Source organism: Trichechus manatus, unplaced genomic scaffold (assembly GCF_000243295.1).
Source record: "Trichechus manatus latirostris isolate Lorelei unplaced genomic scaffold, TriManLat1.0 scaffold00206, whole genome shotgun sequence".
Taxonomy (NCBI): Eukaryota; Metazoa; Chordata; class Mammalia; order Sirenia; family Trichechidae; genus Trichechus; species Trichechus manatus.
The window spans coordinates 2,641,405-2,667,886 of NW_004444142.1; the positions used below are offsets into that span (position 1 = coordinate 2,641,405).

At 38.0% G+C, this 26,482-nt stretch overlaps 1 protein-coding gene across 2 annotated transcripts in view; it reads left to right on the forward strand.

Moving 5' to 3' along the window:
• Nucleotides 1-331: 331 nt before the first annotated feature.
• Nucleotides 332-26,482, forward strand: part of SEL1L (SEL1L adaptor subunit of SYVN1 ubiquitin ligase) — a 55,219-nt gene continuing 29,068 nt past the window's right edge. For both annotated transcript variants that reach the window (XM_004388082.3, XM_023742228.1), the window contains exons 1-6: nucleotides 332-497; nucleotides 6,745-6,782; nucleotides 7,198-7,429; nucleotides 23,855-24,022; nucleotides 25,291-25,396; nucleotides 26,238-26,400. In XM_004388082.3, coding sequence (XP_004388139.1) covers nucleotides 428-497; nucleotides 6,745-6,782; nucleotides 7,198-7,429; nucleotides 23,855-24,022; nucleotides 25,291-25,396; nucleotides 26,238-26,400 — 777 coding nt within the window. In that variant the 5' untranslated portion in view covers nucleotides 332-427. The remainder of the gene's footprint in view (nucleotides 498-6,744; nucleotides 6,783-7,197; nucleotides 7,430-23,854; nucleotides 24,023-25,290; nucleotides 25,397-26,237; nucleotides 26,401-26,482) is intronic.

Below are 26,482 nucleotides of genomic sequence, written 5' to 3' on the forward strand. Positions count from 1 at the left end.
CCGATGAAGGCACATGAATTGCATTGTGGGAGTCGTAGTCCTGAGTGACTTTCTCCCCGTCTTTGACTCACGCTCTGATTCCGGGATAGTGGAGCCCAGGAGCTACCAATTAGCTGGGGCCATGTCGCTGAGGCCGTGGTCCAACCAGGAAAGCCGGTGTGGTGAGCCTTACACAACGATTGGTCAATGGGTGACTCCGGAGGTCGAGGCCTATGGAGCGGGCGGGGCGGCCGCGGCGATTGGGTGGGAAGTCCGCGGCGGCCGGCGGAGATTGGCTGCGCGCTGGGGCAGGGAGGCCTGGGAAGGGGCGGAGGAAAAAGGCCGGAGCAGGAAGAGCACTGGCGAGGCGGCGGTGGCGGCGGCTGAGGCGGTAGTGGCAGAGGCGAAGGCGACAGCTCCAGGGGGTGGCAGCGGCCCCGAGAGCAGGATGCGAGTCTGGGTCACGCTGACGCTGCTACTTTCTGCGGCGCTGCTGGGTTTGGCTTCGGCGTCCTCGGGTCAGTATCCGCCCCTTCGGGCCGGAGGCCCGGAGCCACCGCCCCCCCGGCCTCTGTCCCTGGTGGTGGGAGCTTCGGGCTGGGACTCTGCTCTTTCTGGTCACACCTTGCACTGGCCTGTCACTCGCTGCTTCTTCGAGCTTCGTTTGGTCTGGGCCAGAGAGGATGTTTAGGGGCCTGGAAGGGGCAGTTTGTCAACTTACCCACAGTGCTTCTGCACGTAACTTTACGTGGCTCCTTCTCACGAATGAGAAATGTGTGACCCCAGGAAAATGACTTCTGACAGCTGGCTTAGCCCCAGTGACAACACAAGCCCTGCTGGAGCTTCCTTGACACCTTGACCCTCCTCACGTAGATTATGTGCTGCATCGAGTCAGGAGCTCTGGATTTGGGATTTGTAGGTGAGGTAATTGGCACACTTGGGGCTGTCACTTTGGGCAGAACAGGGACCATCAAGAGTAGGATGTTGACAGTGGTTTGATGGGTTTGCTTAGATGGCCACAGGTCTATCTGTTTAAAAATGAAGACGTTTGACGCAGTAATCGTATCCACGCCTTTTTCCTTTTTTAAAAATCTTCCAGAAAAAGTGATGTTTACCTCTAGCACAGTGTTTCTGAATTGCCGCATGTTTGTTTACGGTGACTTTATGATTTTTAAAAAAATCGTGGTCCCTATAAGCTTAGAATAAATAATTTTAATTTTTTATATAGATAAGCTCATATACTTATGAATAGAGTTTTCCAGTTAGCTAGTTTATACTGTGGTTCTGAAAATGATTTTTTTAATGTTTTAATTTGCCAACCTTTGAAAGCTTCTCTTTTCAGAGTGTTAATAAACAATTAGTAACAATTAGTGCAATAAAGTTGTGGAATTTTAATTCGTTTCAGTTAAGAAGACAGCTGTCTTGCAGCTTTAAATCTTTTTTGGAACAAGGCAGGGTATAAATAAGTGAACGTTTTTTTCAACAGAAGAGTTCCCAGATGGTTCTTTGAATCCCCAAATTATCTGTCCTAGTTGCAAGTCAATACCATAAAGCCATTCTGCTTCTAAAATAAGAGATTCTAACCTAAAATCCTATTCATATTGTGATTTGAGATACCATTTGAAAAGCAACAAGCATATGTTAGTTACTTTACTGCCAGCATCATGCTTTGAGGTCCGTTTCCACCCCCATTTGTAGTGATGGTTTGCATTCATGACCAAGTCTGTAAATAATATACCTAACTTTAGCAGTTGTTTGATCAAATGAAAGATGAAATAAAGCTGTTGAGTTTAATGGGTAGGGTACTTGATGGACCATGGACTGCCTGCATTAGAATCCCTCTGGTGTGTTTACTTAAAATATGTTTAGGTCAGGAACTGGTCTCGGTATGTGCAGTTTAACAGGCTTCACAGTGATTTTTCACACTAAAGTTTGAGAAATAGTTAAAGAGTATGGTGTATATTCCTCTGACTTCAGTTTGCAGAGTTTAAAAAAAAGTTAAAGCATACATTTTCCTGTGTCTTCCTTTGACTGTGTTTCTTATGTCCCTTTCATTACTACATTTTTTTCTCCTTAATTTTTTTTATGGCATCTGTTTTCAGTATTGGAATGCATGCTTACTAATTAAGTGTGTTTAAATTTTTGGTTGGTGATATGGATTTTGAGAAATGTGATCTGGTAATGCAAGCCACCAATAAGGCAGATGGTGCTGTGGCACCACCCATCCATGGTATGACAGTGTAGCATTGAGAGCTAGATAAGTAATTTATTGTGGGTGCCTTTCCATTAGGTTACATGGAGAACCTCCAAATATGACACAGGAAAACCAAAACAAACCCATCAGGGCTTCCTGTCACCCAGAAAAGCCATAATTATGCTTGCAAGCTTTATCTCACAGAAATAAAGGGAGAAAAAGGCAAGTTTACAAAACTAACACATCAAGAAAGCATCTCCTAATAGAATGCTCAACCTGCACAACAGTGAGGCTCCAACTCTTGTCTGCTGAGCTTCACGCATTTCAAAAGGGACCTGCTTTGACGCTAAATGCATTATAACTGGATAATGCCTTACCTCTGAGGTCCAAGGAACCCTGGTGGAGAAGTGGTTAAGAGCTCAACTGCTAACCAAAAGATCGGGCAGTTCAAATCCACCAGCTACTTCTTGAAACCCTATGGAGCAGTTCTGCTCTGTCCTATAGGGTCGCTGTGAGTCGGAATCAACTCGATGGCAGCGGGTTCTCTGAGGTCCAGAGGCATAATAAGTGGCTGGTATGCGATTAATCCAATAGTTAACAAATGAGATACTTAGATCTCTCTCAGTGAAGATGATACTTAAAGAAGCTATTTAGTCAACAATTGAGATTCTCAGGATGTTATAATAAGGTTTACTCTTGGACAGTTAGAAGACTGTTGATACTTCAGTGTTAAATCTTTGGGTTGTAGTAATGTAAGCAGAGAATTATATTCAAGAAATATCTGCTCTGGTTTCCATCATAGTTAAAACTATGCCAAAATATTTATTTGGTAGAGGCAAAAACCTTACTTAGTCAGAACTAAGGCAACATAGATGTCCACGCTGAAAGCGAATGAAGGCAGTACTGTGATCACTGTGGAGCCCTGGTGGCTGCTAACCAAAAGGTTGGCAGTTCAAATCTACCACCCGCTCCTTGGAAGCCCTATGGAGCAGTTCTCCTCTGTTCTGTAAGGTCACTGTGAATCTGAATTGACTTGGTATCAGCAGGTGGTTTGTTTGTTTTTTTGGTGCTCACTGTACTGTTTCAAATATCGTAAAACAGAGTGCAATAAAGTTTTGTAAATTGAGTACATGGATTTTGAGTTGGCCTCATTTCTAAAGTCTAGATTTAAAGATTTGTTCCTATATGAAAACCAAGTTTTTAGTGGTAGTTTTGTGTTGCCTTAAAGTTTGAATGTTAGTGGTTACCCTGGGCAAGTAGCATTTATTATCAAGTAGAATATGGTAAGCCAACAAACGGGATCTTGATCCCTTCACTGTTAGTACCTGATTATTGACTATCTTGTTTCAGAAGCATGTAAAAATATGATACTTTTATTAGAAATGTTTTCTTTTTTCTGTGAATGAATTAATTTTAAAGGAGATTAAACAGATGTTTCTCTTTTTCTCAAGATAATAGTGAAAACTGCTGTTTTTTTGTTTTTTGCTTAGAAGTATTTGTATTTTTGGTGGGAAGAGGCAAATGCCTTTTCTTTTTCTTTGTGCCACTCAGTATTACAGAGTCTTTTTAATTAGATTATCTATTATAATTAATAGTTATATTAATACCATAAACTTACAGAGTAGCTTTCAGATTGCAGAGGATGTTTAATTTCATTGTTTTGTTTCATCAAATATTACTGTGAGTCAGCAGGACAGATGACTTGTCCCCTTTTGACAGATTGGGAAAATGGAGACTGAGCAAGCTTACAGTGTCAAATTATGTGTGTCAAAATGAATATGTAATGAATCCAGGTCTCAAACCTAGCTCCCTAAGCCTCAGATTCAGGGTAATTAAAAATCAGGAGTATCGGAGTAGTGCAGTGTTTAAGAACTCAGCTGCGAACCAAAAGGTTGGGAGTTCAAATCCACCAGCCGCTCCTTGGAAACCCTATGGGGCAATTCTACTCCGTCCTGTAGGATCGCTATGAGTCAGAATCGACTCGACAATGGGTTTGGTTTTTGGGTTATCCTACGATCTGGACAGAATCAATGGAAAGCAGAAGACAGGATGTCTTGTCTCTTTCCCTCTTTACACCAAACTCTTTAGACTTTCTGTGTTTGTAGGTGTATCAGTCTGTTTCATTTACATGACAAGTGGGAAAATGAATTTTTAATGATCACTTTTCCCTAAGTATATATTCCTGGTACTATGCAGCTTTGTTATCTGGTATAATAAAAATAAAAACTGATCTTATTCATAGGGAGATGTAACATAACCTAAACCATTACATTTTGGATGTAAGAGTGTTGAGTAAAGTCCATAGCTCTTTGTTGAATCCTTTTTCATTTTTCTTGTTGTTTGACATCTGTGTTCTGATAAAAGCACTACCATTTGTTTTTTATTTATACAGAACTTCAGCGTGTTTAATTCTTACCTGATTGTTGCAATATCAGAAGTTCTTAGGTTATAAGCAGCTTCTTTGAAAGTGTTATGTAAATGGATATATCAGTTTGAAAGAGAAAAATATCTTATGGTGTAGGAATACCATCTGGAACAGGCTTTCCAGGTTTAGTAAGTGAGAAAGAATTCTCTTATTTACCAGTAATCTTAGTATATATTTCTAGTTTGTGAAGAAAGAGGGAGTGAAAGAGAGAAAAGCATGATGCAATTCATGTGAAATAACCCTGATGTCACAAGTTCCCATGTCTCTTAAGAGTTCAAACACACGTTTTGCTATTCTAATGTCTGACAACTTGTAGTGTCTCAAACTTACATGTCTTTAGATTTATTTATACATATCTATATTATTTACCTATTCACTACCTGTGTAATCTGTTGTTATGAGGTATTAAATTTAATGATAATAGTATTAGTGATTTCAGATTTCCACCTGTAGTTTCACTATTTTGGGACATATCATGTATACCTGTACATTTAATTTCTGCTGTTGGTAGATTTAAGTAGTTAATATTTGTGATTAATGAAATATATTCACATATACAACTTTGATATATAATAGAGATGAAGAATTTTTTTCTTTATCTAAAGACTTGCTGAGACTGGAATGTTTTTTTTCTTTTATTTAATGTTCTGCTTTGATTTGAAACATATGTTAGAACTTAGAATACTTACGAAGAAATTAGTGTGAAGGATGATTGGTAATTAATTAACTTTGCTACTTCAATGTTGTGGACACTGTGGGACAAGATACGTACCAGGCTCTTTCCTTCCCCACCTGCCAAAAATAAAACATCCTTTGAAGATAATCTAAAAGTAGCGAATGTGAATAGTAGCTATAATTTAAATTTTCTTTGAATTGACAGCATTTCCATATATAGCAAAAGCCTCACTCATAGACTGCTGTTCTCAGATATTCAAACAAAACAGACCCTGTGAAGCATGAGTGTGTATTTTGTACGCAATTAATTGGTTCTTAAAGCAAGCTTAGTACTTTGATAATACCAACTCCAAAACATGATTCTGTTATACTTTAGCAAAAGTTACACATTATGAATAATATTTAGGCTATAAACATATGAGGCAAAGATAAATGGCAACCGTAATACCAGATTTTCTAGTAAAAAAAAAAACACATGGTCTTATAGCATTTGGTCTGCTGATTAACTTTTGATATAGTTTATGGAGGAAGCAATACCAAAAGTCACTTCTGGATAGAATTGGGTAACTTTAAGTACAAGAAGTAAACTTAGAGATCATCTGTCAGTTTGTTTTTTCTTTTCTTTTTTTTAAACTGGCAAAGAATACAGAGATCAAACATTTGAACATGGACATTGGGTTGTTGAATATGTTCATATAAGAGCAGGAAAAAAGAATAACAAGCAGCCAGAATAGTAGTAGTAGTAGGAAAACACAAAGAATAATAGAAGGAAAACTAATGGAATTGGACAAAAAACAATTTTTTGAATTTGGAAGAAAGGTACAACTAGTTGACTACTTCTCTTTTTTTTTTATTTTTTACTATTGATTTGTTAATACATAGACTTCACGTGACTCAATTCATGATAGTATAGTGCTATTTTTTTACCTGCATCTGATTCTCTCTTCAGTAAAGTAGAACAGAAATCCTAAATATCTTTATCTGGCAACTCTGCTGTCAAAATAACTCTTAGTTTTCATCTTTAGTAGTCTTAGTGAATGATAAAATGCTGATCACTAAAATAGGCTAATGTAGCTCCAGATCTTTAGCAGAAGAACGGAATAGGTGGAAACCTGAACCCCAAAATCAGAGACTTATTTGTATGACTAAGTAACTCATTCTCAATAATAGACTAAATGTATATAGAAGAATTGGTGGAATCTGAAGAAGTGTCTGTTTTTTGTGGTGGTAGTAGGTGGTATTCCTGTCTGTATAACAGATGAAGCTATTTTTCTTGGAGAAAGAGAAAAACTTAACCCTCTCCCCACTTTTTTCACTTAATCTTTTCTGAACAGTCATTGAATACAACAATTTTTACATAAGTCTAGGTTTTATTTATTCAATCTCTGATTATAATGTTTTCCTTTAAAAATGATAGCTATACTTTCCCATCACAAAAATATAACTGAATTGTCTTAAAATTTCTTTACAGATGAAGAAGACAGCCAGGATGAATCCTTAGAGTCCAAGGTATGTACTAAAATTCACAGTGGCCAGTATTTTCTGCCCAATTTAAAGCATTGGTTATGTATCTTAGAAAGATGCAAAATATGTATCATTTGAGTAACTAATTGAAATTAAAGGAAAATAAAAAGATAGATGGTATCAATATTAGTTTTAGCTCTTCTTAGAGGAAAAAAATTTCTGATCTACAAGAGAGAAATTTATTTCTGATTTTCACAGGTTCTTATAATCTTAGAGCCTGAAGAATAGTAAAGGAGGAATAGTATTTCCCTTAAGGGTAATGGCCATTAGGTTTAATCACAATTTGAATGTGCAGTGTATTTGTGTGTGTGTGTGTGTTAAAGAGCCTTCAGACAGTAACATTTTTCCTGTCTAATGAATCTTGGTACTGTCGATATCTAAAAATACTCTATATTTCCAGACTTCTTCACTGTCAGATAAGTCGGTAAAGGACCACACCACAGCAGGCAAAGTAGTCGCTGGTCAGATATTTCTTGAGTCAGAAGAATCAGAATTGAAAGTCCCTATTCAGGAAGAGGAGAACAGCCTTGAGGGTCGAGAGGGGGAAAGTGTCACAGAAGAAATCAGCTTTCTAGACTCTCCAGATCCAGAAGACAAGGACTATGAAGAACCAAAGAAACTACAGAAACCAGGTAGCTTGGATGTTTTCTTTGCCTTTGCCTGATTTAGGAAAAAAACAACTGAAATTTTAAAACTCTTGCAGAAAGCATGAAGAAGGCTGGTTTTACTGTTTATTAACCACATAGGATATATAGAAAGTGCAGTTTTACAGGATTTTCTAAATTTTTATGTATCAAAATTGTTAACAGATTTACTCTTTATGATCTGAGTTATATAAACTGAATTCATAGAGACACAAATGCATGTGTATTATAGTAATATCATAACTTTTCTTTTTAGACTCTAGTATGTAAATAAATTTCTCTCTAAGAAATTTAAAATAAAATCAAGGTCGTAAACAAAATAGAAATTAAATAGGAAGGATTATCTAATGTGCTGCTATCTGCAGAATTATGTTAGGATTTCTACTGCAGTAACCTTTTCAGTCACCCAGGTTATTTGATTTAGGTGTTTATCCATCTCCAGTTGAAACTTACATAAACTTTAATCCTCTTCTAACTTTCACCTCTTCTACTTTGAAATTTGTAACTTAATCTTTCTCACAATGGACTGTGCTGAAGACCTAGCCTGGTTTAAGTTAATCACTAACATGTCCACTTTGCCCCGCCCTACCACCCTTCTGTCATTTAGTTTATTATTTCAAAGATCACCATCATGCCCACTTATCATTCCATTATTAGCCATACTCAGGAATTGATCCAGATTTGAACTTTAAAAAATATTTTTTTGTATTACAAATATACCATACTCAAAAATAGAAAAACCCAAAAAAAAGTAAAGTACCTTAATCCCATAAATTTAAAGTAACAGCTGTTAACATCATGTCGAGCTCTCAGGCTTTTTTCTAGATACATAAATAGTTTTTAAGAAAATGAAATTGGGCCAAAATGCATATATTATTTTAATGCCTCCATTTTTTACTTAGGAGCCTTAGTGGTACAGTGGTTAAGAGTTCAGCTGCTGACCAAAAGGTCAGCAGTTTGAATCCACCAGCCGCTCTTTGGAAACCCTATAGAGCAATTCTCTGTCCTGTAGGGTCGCTATGAGTCAGAATCAACTCGACGGCAATGGGTTTGGTTTGATTTGGTTTTGGTTTTGGTTTTTTTCACTTAGTAGTTTACCGTTAACATTTTTCCATGTGATTTAGTATTCTTTTACAATGTGATGGTTAATGGTTATCAAAAATTATATGTAAATGTAGCATAACTTAAATAGATTGTTTACAGTGTTATTTTGGGAGATTGTTTTAGATGTATCTTTGTGCACATCTTTAAATATCTCTTTAGGATTAGCTCCTGAGAGTAAATTTGCTGGATTGAATATAAAACTTTTGAAGACATTTGATACATATTGCTAAATTGTTCTTCAGAAAAGTTATTGTGTTTACTTCCTTTGAAACTACCCGTTTCCCCCATACCTCAGCTAAGTGTGTATTACCGTTTAAAATGTTAGCCAAATATTGTAATTTAATTCATTATTTTTTATTTTTTATTAAGGAAATTTCCAAACATACAAAAGTATAGTGCAGGATGGCCCCTATACCCATCCATAACCCAGCTTTAACAGCCGTCACCATCTGTTCTGATTTCATCTTTAACACCCCATACACGTTTACTCTTCTTTTTTCTTTCCTGGAGTATTTTAAAGAAAATTCCAGATATTATTTTGCCTGTGTATGTATCTCTAAAGGGTAAGAATTTTTTTCAACAAAACTGCAATATCATTATGTCACTCACAAAATTAGCAATTATTTATCATCGAATACCCAGACTTCATTCAGTTTTCCCAGTTGTTTCAAAAATGTCTTTTTACAACTGGTTTGTTTGAATCAGGATCCAAACTAAGATCTTATGTTTTTCTTAATCTGTAACAGTGCTGTCTCCCTTGTTTTTAAGTATCATTCTGCTTGTTAAAGAAATAGTGTCCTTTGTGCTATACACTTTCCCACACTAGGGATCTAGCTGATTGTAACCTCATAATGTTATTTAACTTGTTCCTGTATCTGCTGTATATTCCATAAACTGGAAGGCTATAAGCTAGATGCTTGGATAGACTTGGTTCTGTTTTTTATTGAGAGTATTTCATAGGTGGTTTTGTATACTTCTGTTGCGTTACACTGGGAGGTGGATAATGTCTGTCCCACTTTTAGTGATGTAATGATTGATCAGCGAGTTCACATAGTGTCAGCCTGATCAAGCCATCATAAATTTCCTCATCACCCTTTCACCAAGAGGTTTTGGCAACAATTGATGTTTGTTTTCTGGATCCATTATTTCATTAGCAGCTGCAAAGTAGTGACTTCCTAATTCTCTCGTTCCTCCTGCATTTGTTACCTGGGATTCTTCTATAAAGAAGACCTTTGTTGAATCATCAACTATTTGGTTACCTGAAATATAGTACATATAGACAAGGCAAGATAAATGCTTGAGTCTTTCCCTTGAAACATTTTTCAAAATAATGAATTGGTGCCCTAGCAACCTTCATATGGCAACTAATGAGTATGTTTTTGTTTATGTTTTGTCTTCGCTTTGTTTTTTAGCATCATTACAAACCCTTGGATTTTTATATGCTTCAAACTTTTTTGATGCTCAGATTATCCCACCTTTGGTCATTGGGAATCCCTTCAAGTTCATTCCTTTGTCTTTTTGACTAGACCCTGGTAGTCTTTTATAACTTCCTTCTTTTCAGGCAGGACAAGATGTCCTGAACTCGTACATTTCCTAACCTAGCCGTTTCTCCAAGGGGCCCTGGTTCTGATTAGTGGGAAATTGTATTTAGATACTATCAGCCAGCTTCCAGGGATATGTGTTGCTACTGAGTTGCCATTACTTTAGGGCTTTTTGGTGGACAGAGCTAGGTAATACATAATTGATTCGTACTGATACTTCCAATTCATATTAAATATTACAGGTGAGATAACAGAAAGGGTCAGATTGGCAGATTGGACTAACAAGAGTCTTACCCCGTATCAAACTTGGCTGATAATTTTAAACATACAATTGTCATGAGACACAGGCAGAGCATGGAGAAGTCCAGAATTGCCAGAGCTGCTCTCAGGTCCTTTCTTAGGATGTGCTCTGGTCCAGATTTTAACATAGGAGCCCTCTAAGGGATGCATATGGAGCATGACTTCCACAAAAGGGAGCTCTTTTGATCATGAAATGTCTTCAGTCTATTCTCTGATAATTGCATTCCAAAAGCCAAACCAAAGCAGTTGTCATCGCATTGATTCCAACTCATGGTGACCTATGTGTTTCAGAGTAGAACTGTAGAACTGCACTCCATAGGGTTTTCAGTGGCTGTGATCTTTTGGAAATAAATTGGCAGACCTTTATTCTGAGGCACCTCTGAGTGAATTCGAACCACCTCCCTTTCAGTTAGTAGCCATATGCTTAACCATTTGCACCATCCAGGGACTCCTGATAATTGCATAGCTTATGTGATGTTTTCTAGGGAGCTGTGCCCCATAAATCCATATGTAACAGGTTTATGTACAGTAAGCAATCTAGACAGACCAGGTACATCCTACTAAAGCATTCCATATGTAGGGACTCTCCCACTAGTAAATATCTTTAAAGTGTTTGCCAGTATATCTCTCTTTAGCATGTTTATAAGGTGATCTGGTCAGGTCATCTCTCTCTCTCTCTCTCTTACCGTAAAATGAGAGAATGGATTACAGGTCAACTGCTATCCCTTTCCATCCCATCAGGGTTTTTGCTTCTTTCCTTCTATGTTTGTGTTTCCTTTTTCTAATGCTAAAAACCTTGGTACTTAATTATATTAATCATATATTGCTTTATCCTGATATATATGTATATATAATATGTGTATATAGTTTCAAAGTAGCAATGCCGACCTTACCACTACAACAGGACCACTGAATACAGTTTAATATTTATCTTTTTATTTTTTTTTTGTCCTTAGGATATATCTTACTAGGGATTTATAATTAACAACATGATGTTTTAAATCACTTTAATTCTTTGTGTGGTTATGCCAGTAACTACATGTTTAGACTCTTGTTTCAGTTTGCTTTAGTTTTTCAATGATTACTTTGTTTCCTTACTTTTGATTTCCATTTGTTTTTAATTTATTCCTAAAACATGAAAAGGCCTATGTACTTATACATATGTAGTATATAACATAAATGACATACTCATGGCTTAGTACACGTGCAGTCCCAACTACATTAGAACTGGAGTTATCTGGCAGTTACTTCTAGACTTGCTCCCTTTTTCACCTTCTCCTTCGTGTCAATTCCAGACTGATTGATCTTCCTCAAACCCAAATTTATCCTATAACTCCCCTATTTACAGCCCTTTGTTACCTCCTTATTTGCCTGTGAGTTAAGTGCACACTGCTTAGCATGACTTACAAAGCCTCTGTGTCTGGTGTGCCGACTGGCTTTGGTAACTTCATCTCTGTAGCTTTCCCCCAAGTATTCTCTTTCAGCAATACTAAACTCTTCACAGTTCTTCAAATATACCATGAAGTTTATGCCTCTGGGTCTCTATACAAGTTATCCCCACTGCTTGAAGTGCCCTTCTTATCCCCTCACCCAAATCTACCTATCAAGGGTAGTTGAAGACTCTCTGGTATGTAAGAGCTTCCTATCTGTTCTCCCTGTTCTCCCTGCTCTCCCTGCTTTCACTCTTTCCCCCTTATGTCAGTTCTCTACATAGCCGCTAGACTGATCTTCTTTCCTGTTCAGAAGCCTCAGTGGCTTCCTGTCACTCTCAGAATAATATCCAGACTCTTTACCTTTACTAGCAAGGCCTTGCATGATTAGGTTCCTCCTACCTCTCTGACTTCATCTCCTGCCAGTCCCCTTCACTCACGAGTCCAGCCACACTTGCCTTCTTACTGTATTTTGAACATTTCGGGCTTATTCCCATCTGTGTTTAGGGTCCTCAAACTACCCCAGGTGCGGTGATTCACAAGAAAGATGTACAGGATTCAGCATATAGTCATATTCACAGCCGTGATTTATTACAGCAAAAGGATACAAAGCAAAATGAGCAAAGGGAAAAGGTACATGGCATGAAGTCCAGAAGATACCAGGTGTAAGCTTCCAAGAGTCCTTCCAGTAGTTGCACAAAACCAAACCAAACCTGTTGCCATCGAGTTGATTCTGACTCATAGCTACACCATTGGACAGAGTAGAACTGCCCCATAGAGTTTCCACGGAGTGGCTGGTAGATTAGAACTGCTGACCTCTTGATTAGCAGCCAAGCTCTTAACCATTGCACCACCAGGACTCAGTAGTCACACAGAACACGCTTAATCCCCTCAGCCACAAATTATAACAACACATGTGAAATGTTGTCTAACAAGAAAGCTTGTAAGAGACTTAGTGCCCAGGGATTTTATTGGAGGCTTTGTGGCGCAAATGGTTAAGCACTCAACTGCTAACCGAAAGGTTAGCAGTTGGTGGTTCAGACCCACCCAGAGGCACCTCGGAAGAAAAGCCTGGCGATCTGCTTCCAAAAGGTCACAGCCTTGAAAACCCTATGGAGTGCAGTTCTACTCTGTACGTATGGCATCGCCGTAAGTCAGAACTGACTTGATGACAGTGGGTTTGGTTTCTGTTTGTTTTTTGTTTTGGTCACGTAATTACTCTCTGCCTTAGTGTGTACCAAAATTACAGACTCCCAGAAAGAAAGCAGGTGTTCAGGATAAACTGTATTGTTTGCACAAACAGTTTAGATACAGTGAGCCACTCTTATCAGTTAGAGTGATGAGGACTCTACCAGACACCAGCCCAAGGCCAACCTTATAAGCAGGTCTTTCAAAAGGTAGCAGCTAGGCCTGCTATGTTAACTCTTTTCCACACAGTTCACCCCCTTGGCCCTTGGCCAAGGCATCTTTACAGCAGAATTATCCTTTGGACCCCATACAGTAGGGTGAGACCAACCTGCAGTATTAATGTCAGTTATGCCTTTCTGGCGTCCTAGACTTAGCCAGTTAAAACAGATCGCAGTAATCATAAAGTCCTATCTTAGATACCTGGGTGGCCTCCTCCTTAAGTTTCTGTATTAACTTTTTTTTTCTGTTTGGCCTGAAGCATCAGTTCAGGCACTGCACAACTCTGGCCAATAAGTTGAAACTGACCTGAAAGCCCTCCAGGGCTGAGGCAGTGTTGTGATAGTCAGTGTACACACACAAAGTACAAACCCAAAGAGCATACGTGGTCGCCCTGGAACAAGGAGTTGATGACTGTTGGGGCATCCAAGCGGGCCATAAATTACTCAGGTAGTACAATGTGGCCTCTCACCATGGGACCTCCTGCCGTAGGGTTCCTAGTCCTGTCCAGATAACTTGGTTCAATTTTTGGTTTTAGAGATACTGTCTAAGGCAGTCAGTTACAGTCTGATTGTCCATGACACCAGTTCATCCACCTCACAAGGGTGGACAGCATCTGGAGGTGCTCTGTGTGGAAGGTGCAGGGATTTTGGGTTTTCCCTTCCTTGGTTGGTGGGAAATCACTGTTTGCATTCAGCAATCATAACTTTACGTTGTTTTCATTCATTCCCTACTCACATCAGACCTTTTGTCTGGAAGAGTTGTATACAAGAGGGGCAAAAGCATTTTCACACACAAAAAAATACATTTTCATAGAACTTACCCAGAAAGACAATTTCAAAAATTTCCAAAATAGGTTTACATAACCTCCTACCCATTTTGGCCCTAATCATTTCTCCAGTAAGCAGCATAGAAAAGATCCTTCCCCTTCTTAGGGAATAATCAGATTGCGCTCAAGCATGTATCAAGAGAAAGGTGAGGGAAGCAGAGTCAAGTTATCTGTCCATTGTTGCAAGCAGCAACTGATCTGGAAAGCTGAAAAGTCCTAATAGCAGTGGCACATTGCCCCAAGGGGGTCGAGTCCCCTCAATCTGTCAGGAGTGAGTAGTGGAGTCCCAGTCCCTGTGATGTTCCTTCCTACAACTTGCAGCTTTGGACAGTAATCACAAGTTAAGAATGCAGTCAGTCACTGTATAACAGGTATGTAGCCGATCAGCAGCTAGATTTCATACAGTCCCAGTAGAGAATTTGCATGTGACCCAGGTGGTCCAGGTTAGCGTTCATGATTTTCTCACGGTGTAGGGCCCCACAGCACGGTGTCCTAAATCTGCAGTGATCCCTGAGTCAGAGTTCTACTTATTGGGCCTGTGCCTGCATTCAGTTCAGCACAACTCATGCTGAGGCTGCAAGCCCGTAGCGGTCAGTGTCAGGTGTTAGCTTAGAGTCCAGTTCAGGCAGTTAGGATCTGAATTCAGAGACACTGCAAGGCCAGATAGTCCAAGTAACACGCAATGTCTTCCTAAGCCCTTTTAGTCTTGTCGAGGAGCCCTGGTGGCGCAGTAGTTAAGTGCTTGGCTGCTAACTGAAAAATCGGCAGTTCGAACCCACTAGCCATTCCGTGGGAGAAAGATGTGGCAGTCTGCTTTTGTAAAGATTTACAGTGTTGAAAACCCTGTGGGGCAGTTCTACCCTGTCCTGTAGGGTCACTGTGAGTCAGAATCAACTGAACAGCAAGGGCTTTGGTTTTTTTTTGATTTAGCCTTGTCAGTCTTCAAGTCCAATCGATCCACTCAAACATGCGCACATCAAGCTAGAAGATCATCAGCCTCGCAGGGTCAAACATCTGATTTCACAAGAACTTATTAGCAAACTAAAAACTGGTTTTCAAAACACTAAAAGTGTATCTCCGTTGGGAGGTTGCCTCTTTTCATGTTTTCTCCCTTTTTCTAGAGGCCCCAATAAGCAAAAATCCACATTTTTCATAACAAAAACTATCAGTTACAGAGACTTACTCTGTTTCTAGTACTAAATAAAGAGTAAATTCCAACGAATCCACTGGCAGCAAAAAGCAAGGAAGTTGCATTCCACTAACACTTTTCTTATTTGTAACTTTCTTATTTGTAACTCTTACAAAATTACAAACATCTAGCAGTTTAATCAGTTTTTACCATACATTCAGATGCAGTAGCCACAAAATACAAAGCCATTTTTAACCCCCTCCCCGTTTTTCTCATTGCAGATTTACTCAACCCCCTAGCAGTATATTCACATTTTCAGTGTTAGTGTCAGAGCTTCTGAGGAAGAGCCAACTGGAATGCCAGGGGATAAACGGGATAGGGAGGCGGCGGCAGCAGCTAGGCTGAAGAAATAGCTGGAGTGCCCCCCTCCCTTTTTTTTCAGGTGTGTCTAAAATTTTGCTTCAGCCCTGGGAACTGATTAACATTCCCCCTTCCCCCACTTTAAAGAGAGAGCAATGCAAACTTTTAACATTTCAGCTCATCCAAAGCTCACCTTTGGTAACTTTGGGTCCTTTCTCCTCCCAAAAGGAGGAGAGAACAAAAACCAAAGGCATCACCTGGGCTACACTTTTTTCCACTTAAGCTGCCAACTCTCCTGGAGTTAGAGCTATCCTTTTCCAATTGCAGAGGTAACTTTTACCTCTCCCAACAGCAGCTTGGCTGTTCTTTCATATTATGGATAACTCCTTAGCCACCCAAGCACCAAAGGTTCGTCAAACCCCATCCCTTCATTTTTCCTTTTCCCAAGCAATGCTTCACCATATTTCAGTGCGTCAGGATCATTCTGGAAAATCCTACTTCTGATGCCAACTATATTGGAGGACCCCAAGGCCACCCCCAGGTTCAATAAGTCACTAAGGAGGATACAGTCATAACTGATTTATTTCATATAGTCACACTCACAGCTATGATTTATTTCAGCAAAAGGATATAAAACAAAATCAGCAAAGGGAAAAGTCTCATGGGACAAAGTCCTGAAGAAACCAGGCGCAAGCTTCCAAGCATTCTTTCCCAGGGGAGTCACATAGGACACGCTTAATTCCTCCAGCAACAAGTTGTGGCAACACATATAAAATATTGTCTGCTAGGGAAGCTTGTAAGAAAACCAGTGCCCAGGAGTCTTATTGGGGGCTGGCCATGTAATCACCTGCTGTCTAGCACATACCAAAATTGCAGACTCAGAAAAAAAGCAGGTGTTCAGCATAAACCATATTTTACAGTTTAGGGACCATGAGTCACTCTTATCATTTCGGGTACTGGGAGCCCTCCCAAAATCTTAAATTCCTGGATGCCAGCCAAGCGACACCCTTGTAAGCAGACCTTTCAAAAGATAACAGACAGGCCTGCTAAGTTACCTATTTTCTGCATACCATTTCAATAAACATCTGTTAAAAATAAATGAATAAATGGCCATTTATAAACTACTCATAATCATCTTAAAAGGAACATGTTTTGTTGCAAATAACAGACAATCTTTCGAGTAGTGGCAGAAACAGAGGTTTATTTAACTCACATAACCAGAACTGCTAGGCACTTCAGAGCATGTGCCTTCAGGAACTCTAGCTCTTTGTTTCTCTCCTGTTCAGCCTCCTTAGTAAATTGGATTCTTCCTTATGTTTGCTCCACAAGGTCATACTTGGCAGCACCTCTAAGCCCTGGATCTTTAGGAAGAAGTGGTGCCTGTATCAGGAGATCAGAAGTCTTCCCAGAAGTCACGAGTGGAGCTCTGCCAAAATTACCTCCTGGCCATCCCTAGCTCAGAGCCCTAGTGGCGCAGCAGTTACGAGCTCAGCTGCTAACCAAAAGTCTGCAGTTCAAATCCACCAGCTGCTCCTTGGAAACCCTGTGGGCAGTTCTGCTCTGTCCTGTAGGGTCACTATGAGTCAGAATTGACTCGTTGGCAACTGGTTTGGTTTTGGTTTTATCCCTAACTCAGAGAAAGTGAGGAAAGGTTTAGTAATAGTGAATCTGTACTGTCTGCCACCTAGAGGCATGTCAATGATGTGTTAAGTGGAAATGTAAAGTTGTAAGAAAATTCACTTAGTATGCTCTCCCATATGGAAAATAAAGCCATGTTTTTCACATGTTTACAAACGAGAAGAAAATAGTCCAGATCTTCTTTTCTGGTAACAGTCGTTACCTCTGGAGAAAATGAAGAGTTTGACACAGTAGGTAAAGATGACTGTGATTTTTTTTCTTTAACTTTGTATACTTTCCTATTGTGTGGATTTTTTTTTTCTGCAACAAGCATATTGTCCTTATGGTACTAAAAAAGAAAAAAACAAAGTAAGAATAGCCAAACATCTTGATAGATTTCAAATGGCACAAGAAGAACTGAGTTTAAACTTATTAAATCATGCTTAAAATTGGGGTCCGAAGGAAGCAAGTTGGTTGAGTAACTGGATGGCATTTCTATTTCATTGTTGCTTGTGTGGGAGTGGCAGGAAAGGAACAACCCTTAATCAGAGTAAACAGAAGGTAGGAAGCTAAGGAAACATAGGTAGTTGTCTAATAGATCCTAACTTGAGTGAAAAGGCTTTTATTTTGGTTTGGTTTGGTTTGACAAGAAATTATCTGTGTAAGGAAACTTCTAGGAAACTATTCTTGTGGAAAAGCACCTTTCTTAGAATCTTTCTTACCTCACCTCCACCAGAGCTTTTGAAACTCAAATAACTACTGTATTTTTAAGCCATTAATGCATGCATTGTAAGCTTTTGCCAACTACACAACCCTCCCCCACACACACATTATTTTCATAAGAGCACTGTGCCAATTTTTTTTTTTACATGTTGCTGATTTCTATTTCAATTTCTGATCACATGGAACCTTCACTTAAGATACATATTATCAACTTCCGTTAATAGAAACACACACAGAGTTTCGATTGTTTATTTTTTGAGAACCAACAAGGGAATACAAAACTTGATCCATGACTTCTTGACTATGGTTTATACCTTTATTATGCAATTATGATCAAAAGTAACATTTTCAGACTATTTTTATACACATAAACAGGAGTTAAAGAAAATAAATAGAGTGAAAGAAAATTAACAGAACGATATGATTTACCTTTAATATGGAAGGACAGGTGAATGAGGCCAAAATTCATGTCTGGAAACGTCACGAGATGTGTGTGGTATATGCATGGGCACGCTATGCCAGAACTGTTTACTTAAATTCAGCATTTCCTCGTGTTATATGTGTGGGCGCGTTGTTTGCAAAAATGTAGTGTCTTTAAAGCCATAATTTAGAGAAACTCACTGTTCTTAAATAGCACTTTTTCTGAGCAAGTTTTACTCTGTATGGTTTTTGACAGTGCCTGTCAACCTGATTCTCATGAAGCCTGTCACTTTGTTCTGGGCACATGAGTCAGTGCATGCTTCTGTTTCTACTGGAAAATAATTAGTTATTTCTGCATAGAAAGCTGAGCTTTATATGAACTCTGATCTGATCTTTTGTTCATTCTCTGTATGACTACATTTCATTTTTCTTCTGAAAAATACAATTTAATTCGCTAAGCAATGCCTTCCTTAGTATAGTATTTATTTATTTGTTTGCTTATTAGCATATGTAATTTCTCAGTTCTGGTTAGCGATTCTCAAGCCTTTGGTGAAATCAGTCTGTTTGTAGCACATCACAGAACATTGTTATTTTCCCCAAGAGATTAGTATAGACTATTTCCCAGCCAATATTAAATACCTCTTTATTTGGTGTACACTGTTTACTTTAACTCAAGCATGATTTACTTTAAATCATCTGTGTTAGTGCTTTGTTCTTAGTGTTTTGTGGGTTTTTTTGCGTGTGAGATGATTGAATTTTCATCTTGATGTTTACTAAGTTTGATGAACACTATGATAGTTGTCTTGAGGTTATAGCTTTTTAACATTAAATAATCATCTCAGCTATATTTTAAAAATATACTTGACTAGAAACCACTTTCTGCTGTGTGTTTGGAAGTACAGAATTGCTTCAGACAAGCAGCATGATTAAATATTTAATTTTCTTATTAACAGAACACCTGTCTAAACTTAAAAATACAATGTTAGTCTTTCGTGACACTGTAAAAGCTCATTTTTGGTAGTGGTGGTGTCAGTATCGAGTCGATTCTGACTCCGAGTGACCCTATGGGACAGAATAGAACTGCCCCATAGGGTTTCCTAGGCTGAAATCTTTACGGGAGCAGACCGCCAGGTCTTTTCTCCTGCAAAGTCACTGGTGGGTCAGTCTTTCGATTAGCAGCAAAGCGCTTAACTATTGCACCACCAGGGCCACTTGTAAAAACTCTTAAAATGAGAAATTTCCGAAACTAAATCACTTGCCTTTATCTATAAAGATCAAGAAGTTAACTTTTTTTGGTTTTGTTTTGATTTGATTGTACAATAAAAAATGAGGAAAAGATGTGTTGGTATTCCCGACATTTAATTCAGTGCATGTAACAACATTCAAGCCACATTTGCTTAGCACACACTCACGCTGTCTTTCTCTCTCTGTTGCTCTCTCTCTCTCAGATTATTTCCATCAACGTTCACACATGCTGTAATAGTTTATATGTTAAAAACAAAAATCTTCTGGCCCCAAATCCCCCTCCTGCTACCACTCCATTTCTGTACTCCCTTTATAGCAGAACTCTTTGAGAGAGTTGTCAATATTCACTGATTTCACTTCCACTCTTCCCCTCCCCCCATCCAACTCCACTAAAGCTCTACTTCCCTTCATGCCACTAAATCTCTTCTCAAGATCACCAGTCACATGCTAATTGCCGAATACTAATCAGTTCTTAGTCCTCGTCTTACTGACCCCTCACCAGTACTTGGTACAGTTAATCGCGTTTTCTGGAGATGCTTGGCTGCTGGTTCCTTGATATGGGCCTGATCTTGAAACATGAGCTTGCCCCAAGACAGCCTTTGGTTCTCTTCTGTAAGCTACGTCTGTTGTTGTTCTGTTGTTGTTGTGTGCCGTCAGTTCCTACTCATAGAGACCCTTTATGATGGAATAGAACTGCTCCATAGAGTTTCCAAGGCTATAGTCTTTCAGGAAACTGACTGCCGCATCTTTCTCTCACAGGCTAGTGGGTTCAAACCACTGACCTTTTGGTTAACAGCCAAACGCTTAACCACTGTGCCACCGGGGCGCCTTACACTATGTTCTAGTGCCCATTAGTTCCATCTGTATTGATGCCCAGGTTTCCATTTGTTGGCTGCACTATAGTTAATTTCGCCAATCTCCTAATGATAGACCTTTGAGATCTTTTTGGTTTTATGTTTTTAAAATTATAATACTGCACAAATATTCTCTTACACATATCCCTGTGTCCTTGTGAGAGCATTTCTGTAAACATTCTCGTGGAAAAACTAGGTCTAATGGTATACACCTTTTTCTAAAATATTTTTTAATTCTAATAGATATTATTAAATATCCTTTTCAAGAGATTATACTCTTGCCCAACAGTATGAAAGTGCCCATTTACTTATACCCTAGCCAGCACTGAATATTTTCAGGGTCCCCTCCTCACCATTTCTAGCTTTCTTGAATGATTTTAATTCACTTTGCAAGAGCAGATTTTTACTAGTTTAAATATAAACCAGTCTGTTTATTATTACAGTAAGTTCTCATGTACCATAAATTAAATATCTTACTCTTCAGGTCTGCATATGTAGATTGTAATACTGTGTCATTATTGTAGAGCCAGAACATGATTCCTTATCTACAAAATGTGAACTTTTACATGAAGGTGCAGAATTGCTTTAATGATGCATTTTTCCCTCTTTCATTTTAAGTGTCAGATTCAATTACTACCTGTTATTAACTTAAATTGCATCATCAGCTTCATTATACCAGAGCAGTGATTACTGTTTTTTTGTTTTTTAATATTTGGTACTTGTTTTGTGGAGGTTTTTAAAAAATTCTTTCACAGTTTCTCGATGGAAAGAAAATTAACTGAAATTAATACTAGTGTGAAAAATTTCTGCTTGAGATAATTGACTTGAAACTAGAAGTCTCAGTCAGTAACTTTTGGAAGAATTTGAAATAAGTTTAAAGGGTAGTAACAGTTTCCCTATTTTGATTTTTGTTTGGAAAAGATAGCTCAGAGATATACATTTTCTTTTTAATAACTTGCTAATAAACACATTTTTTGGCAAGTTTCAGTTTTAACTAAATTAATGAAGCAGGTGCATCCTGGGGTTTCTTTGTGCTGAAGTTAGTGCTGAATCATCAGTAGGTTAAAACCTTTTTTTTTTTTTTGCCAAAAAACCATTTGATTTCTTTCCAGTTTCTTTTCTACTATACAGTTCCATCACATGAAAGAGAATTATATTGTATATTGGAAGCACTTAGAAAGTGTAAGTTTTGGCAAACTAGAATTCCTGATTAAACCATTGGTTTTTAAAGCAAGGATTTCTATTATAGAAAAAAATTGAATATTCTTTCAAACCATTATATATAATTTAAATTGAAATTCAAGTTTATAAACCGCAGTTTTACAGAAACTTCTTTTAAAGAAGATTTGGATCTAGTTGCAGTACATGTTGGTGCCCTCTTCAAATTCTGTAGCCAGAATGACCCCTCTGAGGTTGTTGCTAAAGGATACTTTGCGTTGAAGATCATTTCTTAAAAGTGTGGACAGATCAAAATTGAAAAAGTTCTTTGCCTCAGATCAGTAATTACCAGGATAATGAGTGGCATTTATCTGGTAGTAAACTGTTTGAAATTCATTTTGTCTTTAATAACTTATTAAAAATATTTTTTAAATTAGTATCTTAGGATGTTTCCTTTTTTACACTGTAGGGAAAGAAGGGACTTTTTAGCTTTTCCGAGCAGAGGTGCTGGTAATAATAGCAGGTGTCATCTCTTGAATTCTTGTTAGCTTAACAAGTACCATGGTGAGGACTTTACATCCCCGTTTGTAGATAAGGAAGTTATCTACAAATAATTTTATAGATAAGGAAAGAGATTAAATAATTTGCTCAAAGTGCACAGCTAAAGAGTGGTAGGAGTTGAGTCAGGTGTTCTGACTTCAGAACCTACACTCTTAATCACTAGGCTCTGCTACCTAATTAAATTCTCCGTGTAAAAGTAAGCGGTGCAAGTTGACATGTACTCATACCTAGCATGTACTAGGCTCAGTCATGACTCTGGTCTTCTCTTGTACACTCCCACTCAGCATTCTTATGCGTACCCTTGGCTTCAAGTGATATCTGTACCCGGAAGAACTTTCTCTTTGGCTACAAGTGAAGAAATGTCTAAGATATCTTCACTGCTTTTTTCTTTTTGTTTTTGTTGTTTTGTTTGTTTTATAGCCACTTTGAATGTAGCATGATCAAAGCTTAATTTGTCTCTTTTGACCCACTTCACCCCATCAAATAACCTACTCCTCCCTTAGTATTCTCTATATCTGTAAGGGCAACCATCCAGCATTTCCTTAAGCCTAATACCTGGAATCTTCCTTGATTTCTCTGTCCTCTCACCTGCATATCTAGTCAGTCAGTAAGTGGTATCATATCTACCTCCGTTGCCCTCTTCAGGCTGCCCTTACCTCTCAAGTAGACTATTGCCACAACCTTTAAACTCATCAACTTTCATCCAGCATTGCTTCCTTTCATTCCATTCTCTACTCTCTGCATAAAATATGAGCATGTAACTGCTACTTAAAACTCTTCAGCAAGTTCCCGTTCTCAGAATGATGTCCAAACTCCTTTACTTAAGAAGACTTGCCAGAACCTTCTCAGTCTGGCTTCTGCATGCTTTTCCGTCTTCTCTTGCCTGGTTTGCCACTCGCACTACATATTTTATTATACTGAGTTCTTTTTATTTTATCTAATATGCCATGCTCTTTTTCAACTATTTCTTAACTGCCTACTCCTACATATCTTTGAGGTTCCATTTAAACCTCAGTTCCTGATGGGGAAGACTTTCCCTTCCATAACATCCACCACATTTTTGTTTAATGTCTCTCTGCTTTGCTAGGCAATAAGTTCTGAGTAGCAGAAACCTTTGCTCCACCTTATCTCCAGCACCTGGATAATTTCCAACACTTAGAAGTTACTTGGAAAGAACTTAAAATTAGAGATATAGTCTGTACCCTTAACATGCTCAAAGTCTAGTGGGAGCTAGAGTATGGTAAGAAATAACTTCAGTACATAAGATAAGTACTCTAGTAACATGGGATCACAGAGGAGTACATGGAGCCTATGGGAGCATTTTCCATGTATAACTTTACATTACTGAAGAAGTTGACTTACAGCATCCAGATAGAAACAAGGGGGGTTGTTCTGAGCAGTGGAATTGATTCAGTTGCATTTTGCCTTATTTTTTGCTTACTAGTTGGTCAGGGATTATAGAGTAGACTTTTAACATCACTGAGATTGTATCTCAAGACCATCAAAAATTCTAAGCTAGGTATCAATACTGGGTAGTCAGCTAGACATGCTCACTAAATGACTGGACTTCAAGACTTTCCTAATCGGAATTGGTGCTAGGCCCTTTATGTTCCCAGTTCCAAATCACGCATTGTGGATCTCCATCTTCAAATGCTAACAGTTAAAACTGACAATGTTAAATTCATGAATACCGAGGTGCTGTTCATGTTTAGATTTTTCTTTTTTCGTATTTCTCCAGTTTTGACCGCCATTGAAGGCACAGCACATGGGGAGCCTTGTCACTTCCCCTTTCTCTTTCTGGATAAGGAATATGATGAATGTACATCAGACGGAAGAGAAGATGGCCGACTATGGTGTGCTACAACCTATGATTACAAGGCAGATGAAAAGTGGGGCTTTTGTGAAAGTAAGTATTACTCTGTAAGAAGGTTATGTCCATGTGATTTTTTGTCTAGGCCTTTTTCTAGCCATCCTTTTCTACTTTGGTCAGAACTGGTCAGTGCTAATGACCTCGTTGTAGACTTACAGAACAGACTTAGGAGCAGGAAGCACACGATGAACTTATTTCCAGGCCAAGCCTCGGGCAGTTTATCACACTCAGGTCTTATTTCGAGACAGTTTGTAGTTGGTGTGCGCATGTTCCGTAAACCCTTCAGGCAGGCTGCTACAGTAATTAAAACCTTTTTTGGCAATAAAGGACACAGACCACTATGGTGAAAGTTAGTCATGATTAGAAGAAAAATAAATAATATCTTTTTAAAATATTTTGAGTGAAATGTACTATGGTAAAGTAACATTTAGCAGGTTTAGTATATTTAATTGACTTAAGTGTTAATATCAGGTAAAAGGGGCTACAGGCAAGCTGTGTTTTCAGGAAAAACTTTCTAACTATAAAATAGCAACAGAATTCTTAAATATACCCACTTTGATACCAAATAGCATTTTGAAAATAATGACTCTGATAGAATATTTGAGCATTTCTATAAGATAACATCAAATACAGTCCATCTTTGGATATAGAGCAGTGTGTCTGGGTACTCTAAGATAATACATCAGATTTTTTGTTTTTATATTGTAAGAATTGAATACTTTTGGTCCAAAAATGAAATATTCAGGTGTCTCTTGCTAAGTTCTAGATTTCTGTTAAAAATGCTACATTATAGCAAAATAATTTTTGAGAAATCCATATAACAGTTCTGTGATTTTCAGTGTTGTATCTGTGAATAGAAAAAATTTAGTGACCTGTAGCGTTGTCAGTATCTATATTTAATTTAAAAAATCAATTTTTTACTAATTATTATGTAAGTAATTGTAAATACTTTAAAGAAATGCAGTATGGCTGTGACAGTTTGACTGCTGTTCTCTAATGTCCTGATTTTAGCTGAGCTATATAAAAGGTTTTGGAATTATTAGCAGAAAAGTACCCCTCAAAAGCAGTTTGGTATTGCTTTCTCTAAAAGAAAGTGACTTCAGATAGTTTTATTTTGTTTTAAAAAAAAAAAGTCTTAGGTAGTAGCCACATTTAAACCACGTGTCTTTAAAGTCAGATTTGCAAATAGTGAAAGATCACTTATTTTGTATGACTACCCAGAAGAAAGGATAAATATTGATGTTTGATAAGTAATTGGTTGTGAAATTAAAATCTGTTTAAATGCATGGGCATTTTACTTTTAGCTGAAGAAGAAGCTGCCAAAAGACGGCAAATGCAGGAAGCAGAAATGCTGTACCAGACTGGGATGAAAATCCTCAATGGAAGCAATAAGAAAAGCCAAAAAAGAGAGTAGGTAGCACTGCCAAGTCCATTCTTCCCCCAGGACAGGCTGTTACTGAGATAAATTGCTAAGTATTTAATTTTTTTTCAACGTGTACTGCTAAAGATGCCCAAGGATTTAAGTTACGTTACAGGAAAACTTAATATGACATATGGAGTTCAGTGGCATTGCTTATATCTGATTTTAGCTTGTTGGAACAAAACGGTTATAAATACTTATCTGAAAAATAAACAGTCAGCAAAATGGAAGTAATTGACTAAAGTTGTAATAGTTTCTAAGAGCCAAGAATATATATACTAGTCAAAATTCAAAATGAAATAAGATAAAAGGAATTGTTGTAGGGTGTTTTGTTTTATTTTTATTTTGTAGTTTTCTTCCAGGCAAAGACTGGAATTTAGGAATTTACATTTGAAAAGAATGTAACACAAGTGACTATCTTTTCTAAGATTTTCTGTTCGATTTCAGCTGATTTTTTATATTGTATGTGGAAAGATTTGAAAAGAAAGCTACCACAGTTATACTGGATTGTTGATTGGACACCATCATATTACGATAATTCTCCAATTGAAAATTTAGTTAATTTTTAACAGAAGTTTTTAGAATTACTATTAATGTAATTATACTATCCCAAAGTACCAGGATGTCAGAGAGAACTGGTACTTTATGTAAAAACAAAGTAGCCAAGATGTTTTCTACATGTATGAATAACGTGACTTAGTAGACTTAAGATATCAGAGGAATTCTGTAGCACAAGGAAATGGTTTATGTTACATGTTAGTAGATCTTAAAAAACATTTTAATGGTGGTTCCAAAAGATTCACTTTTTTTTTTTATTACTTATATTTGAAGGGCATATCGGTATCTTCAAAAGGCGGCAAGCATGAACCATACAAAGGCCCTGGAGAGAGTGTCATATGCTCTTTTATTTGGTGACTACCTGACACAGAATATCCAGGCAGCTAAGGTGATGTTTGAGAAGCTGACTGAAGAAGGCTCTCCCAAGGGACAGACTGTAAGTGCACTTTCAAAGGAGACTCTCCGCACACAGCTCTTGTTTGTTTTCACAGCTGCTCTCTCTCTACGTCCTGACTTCT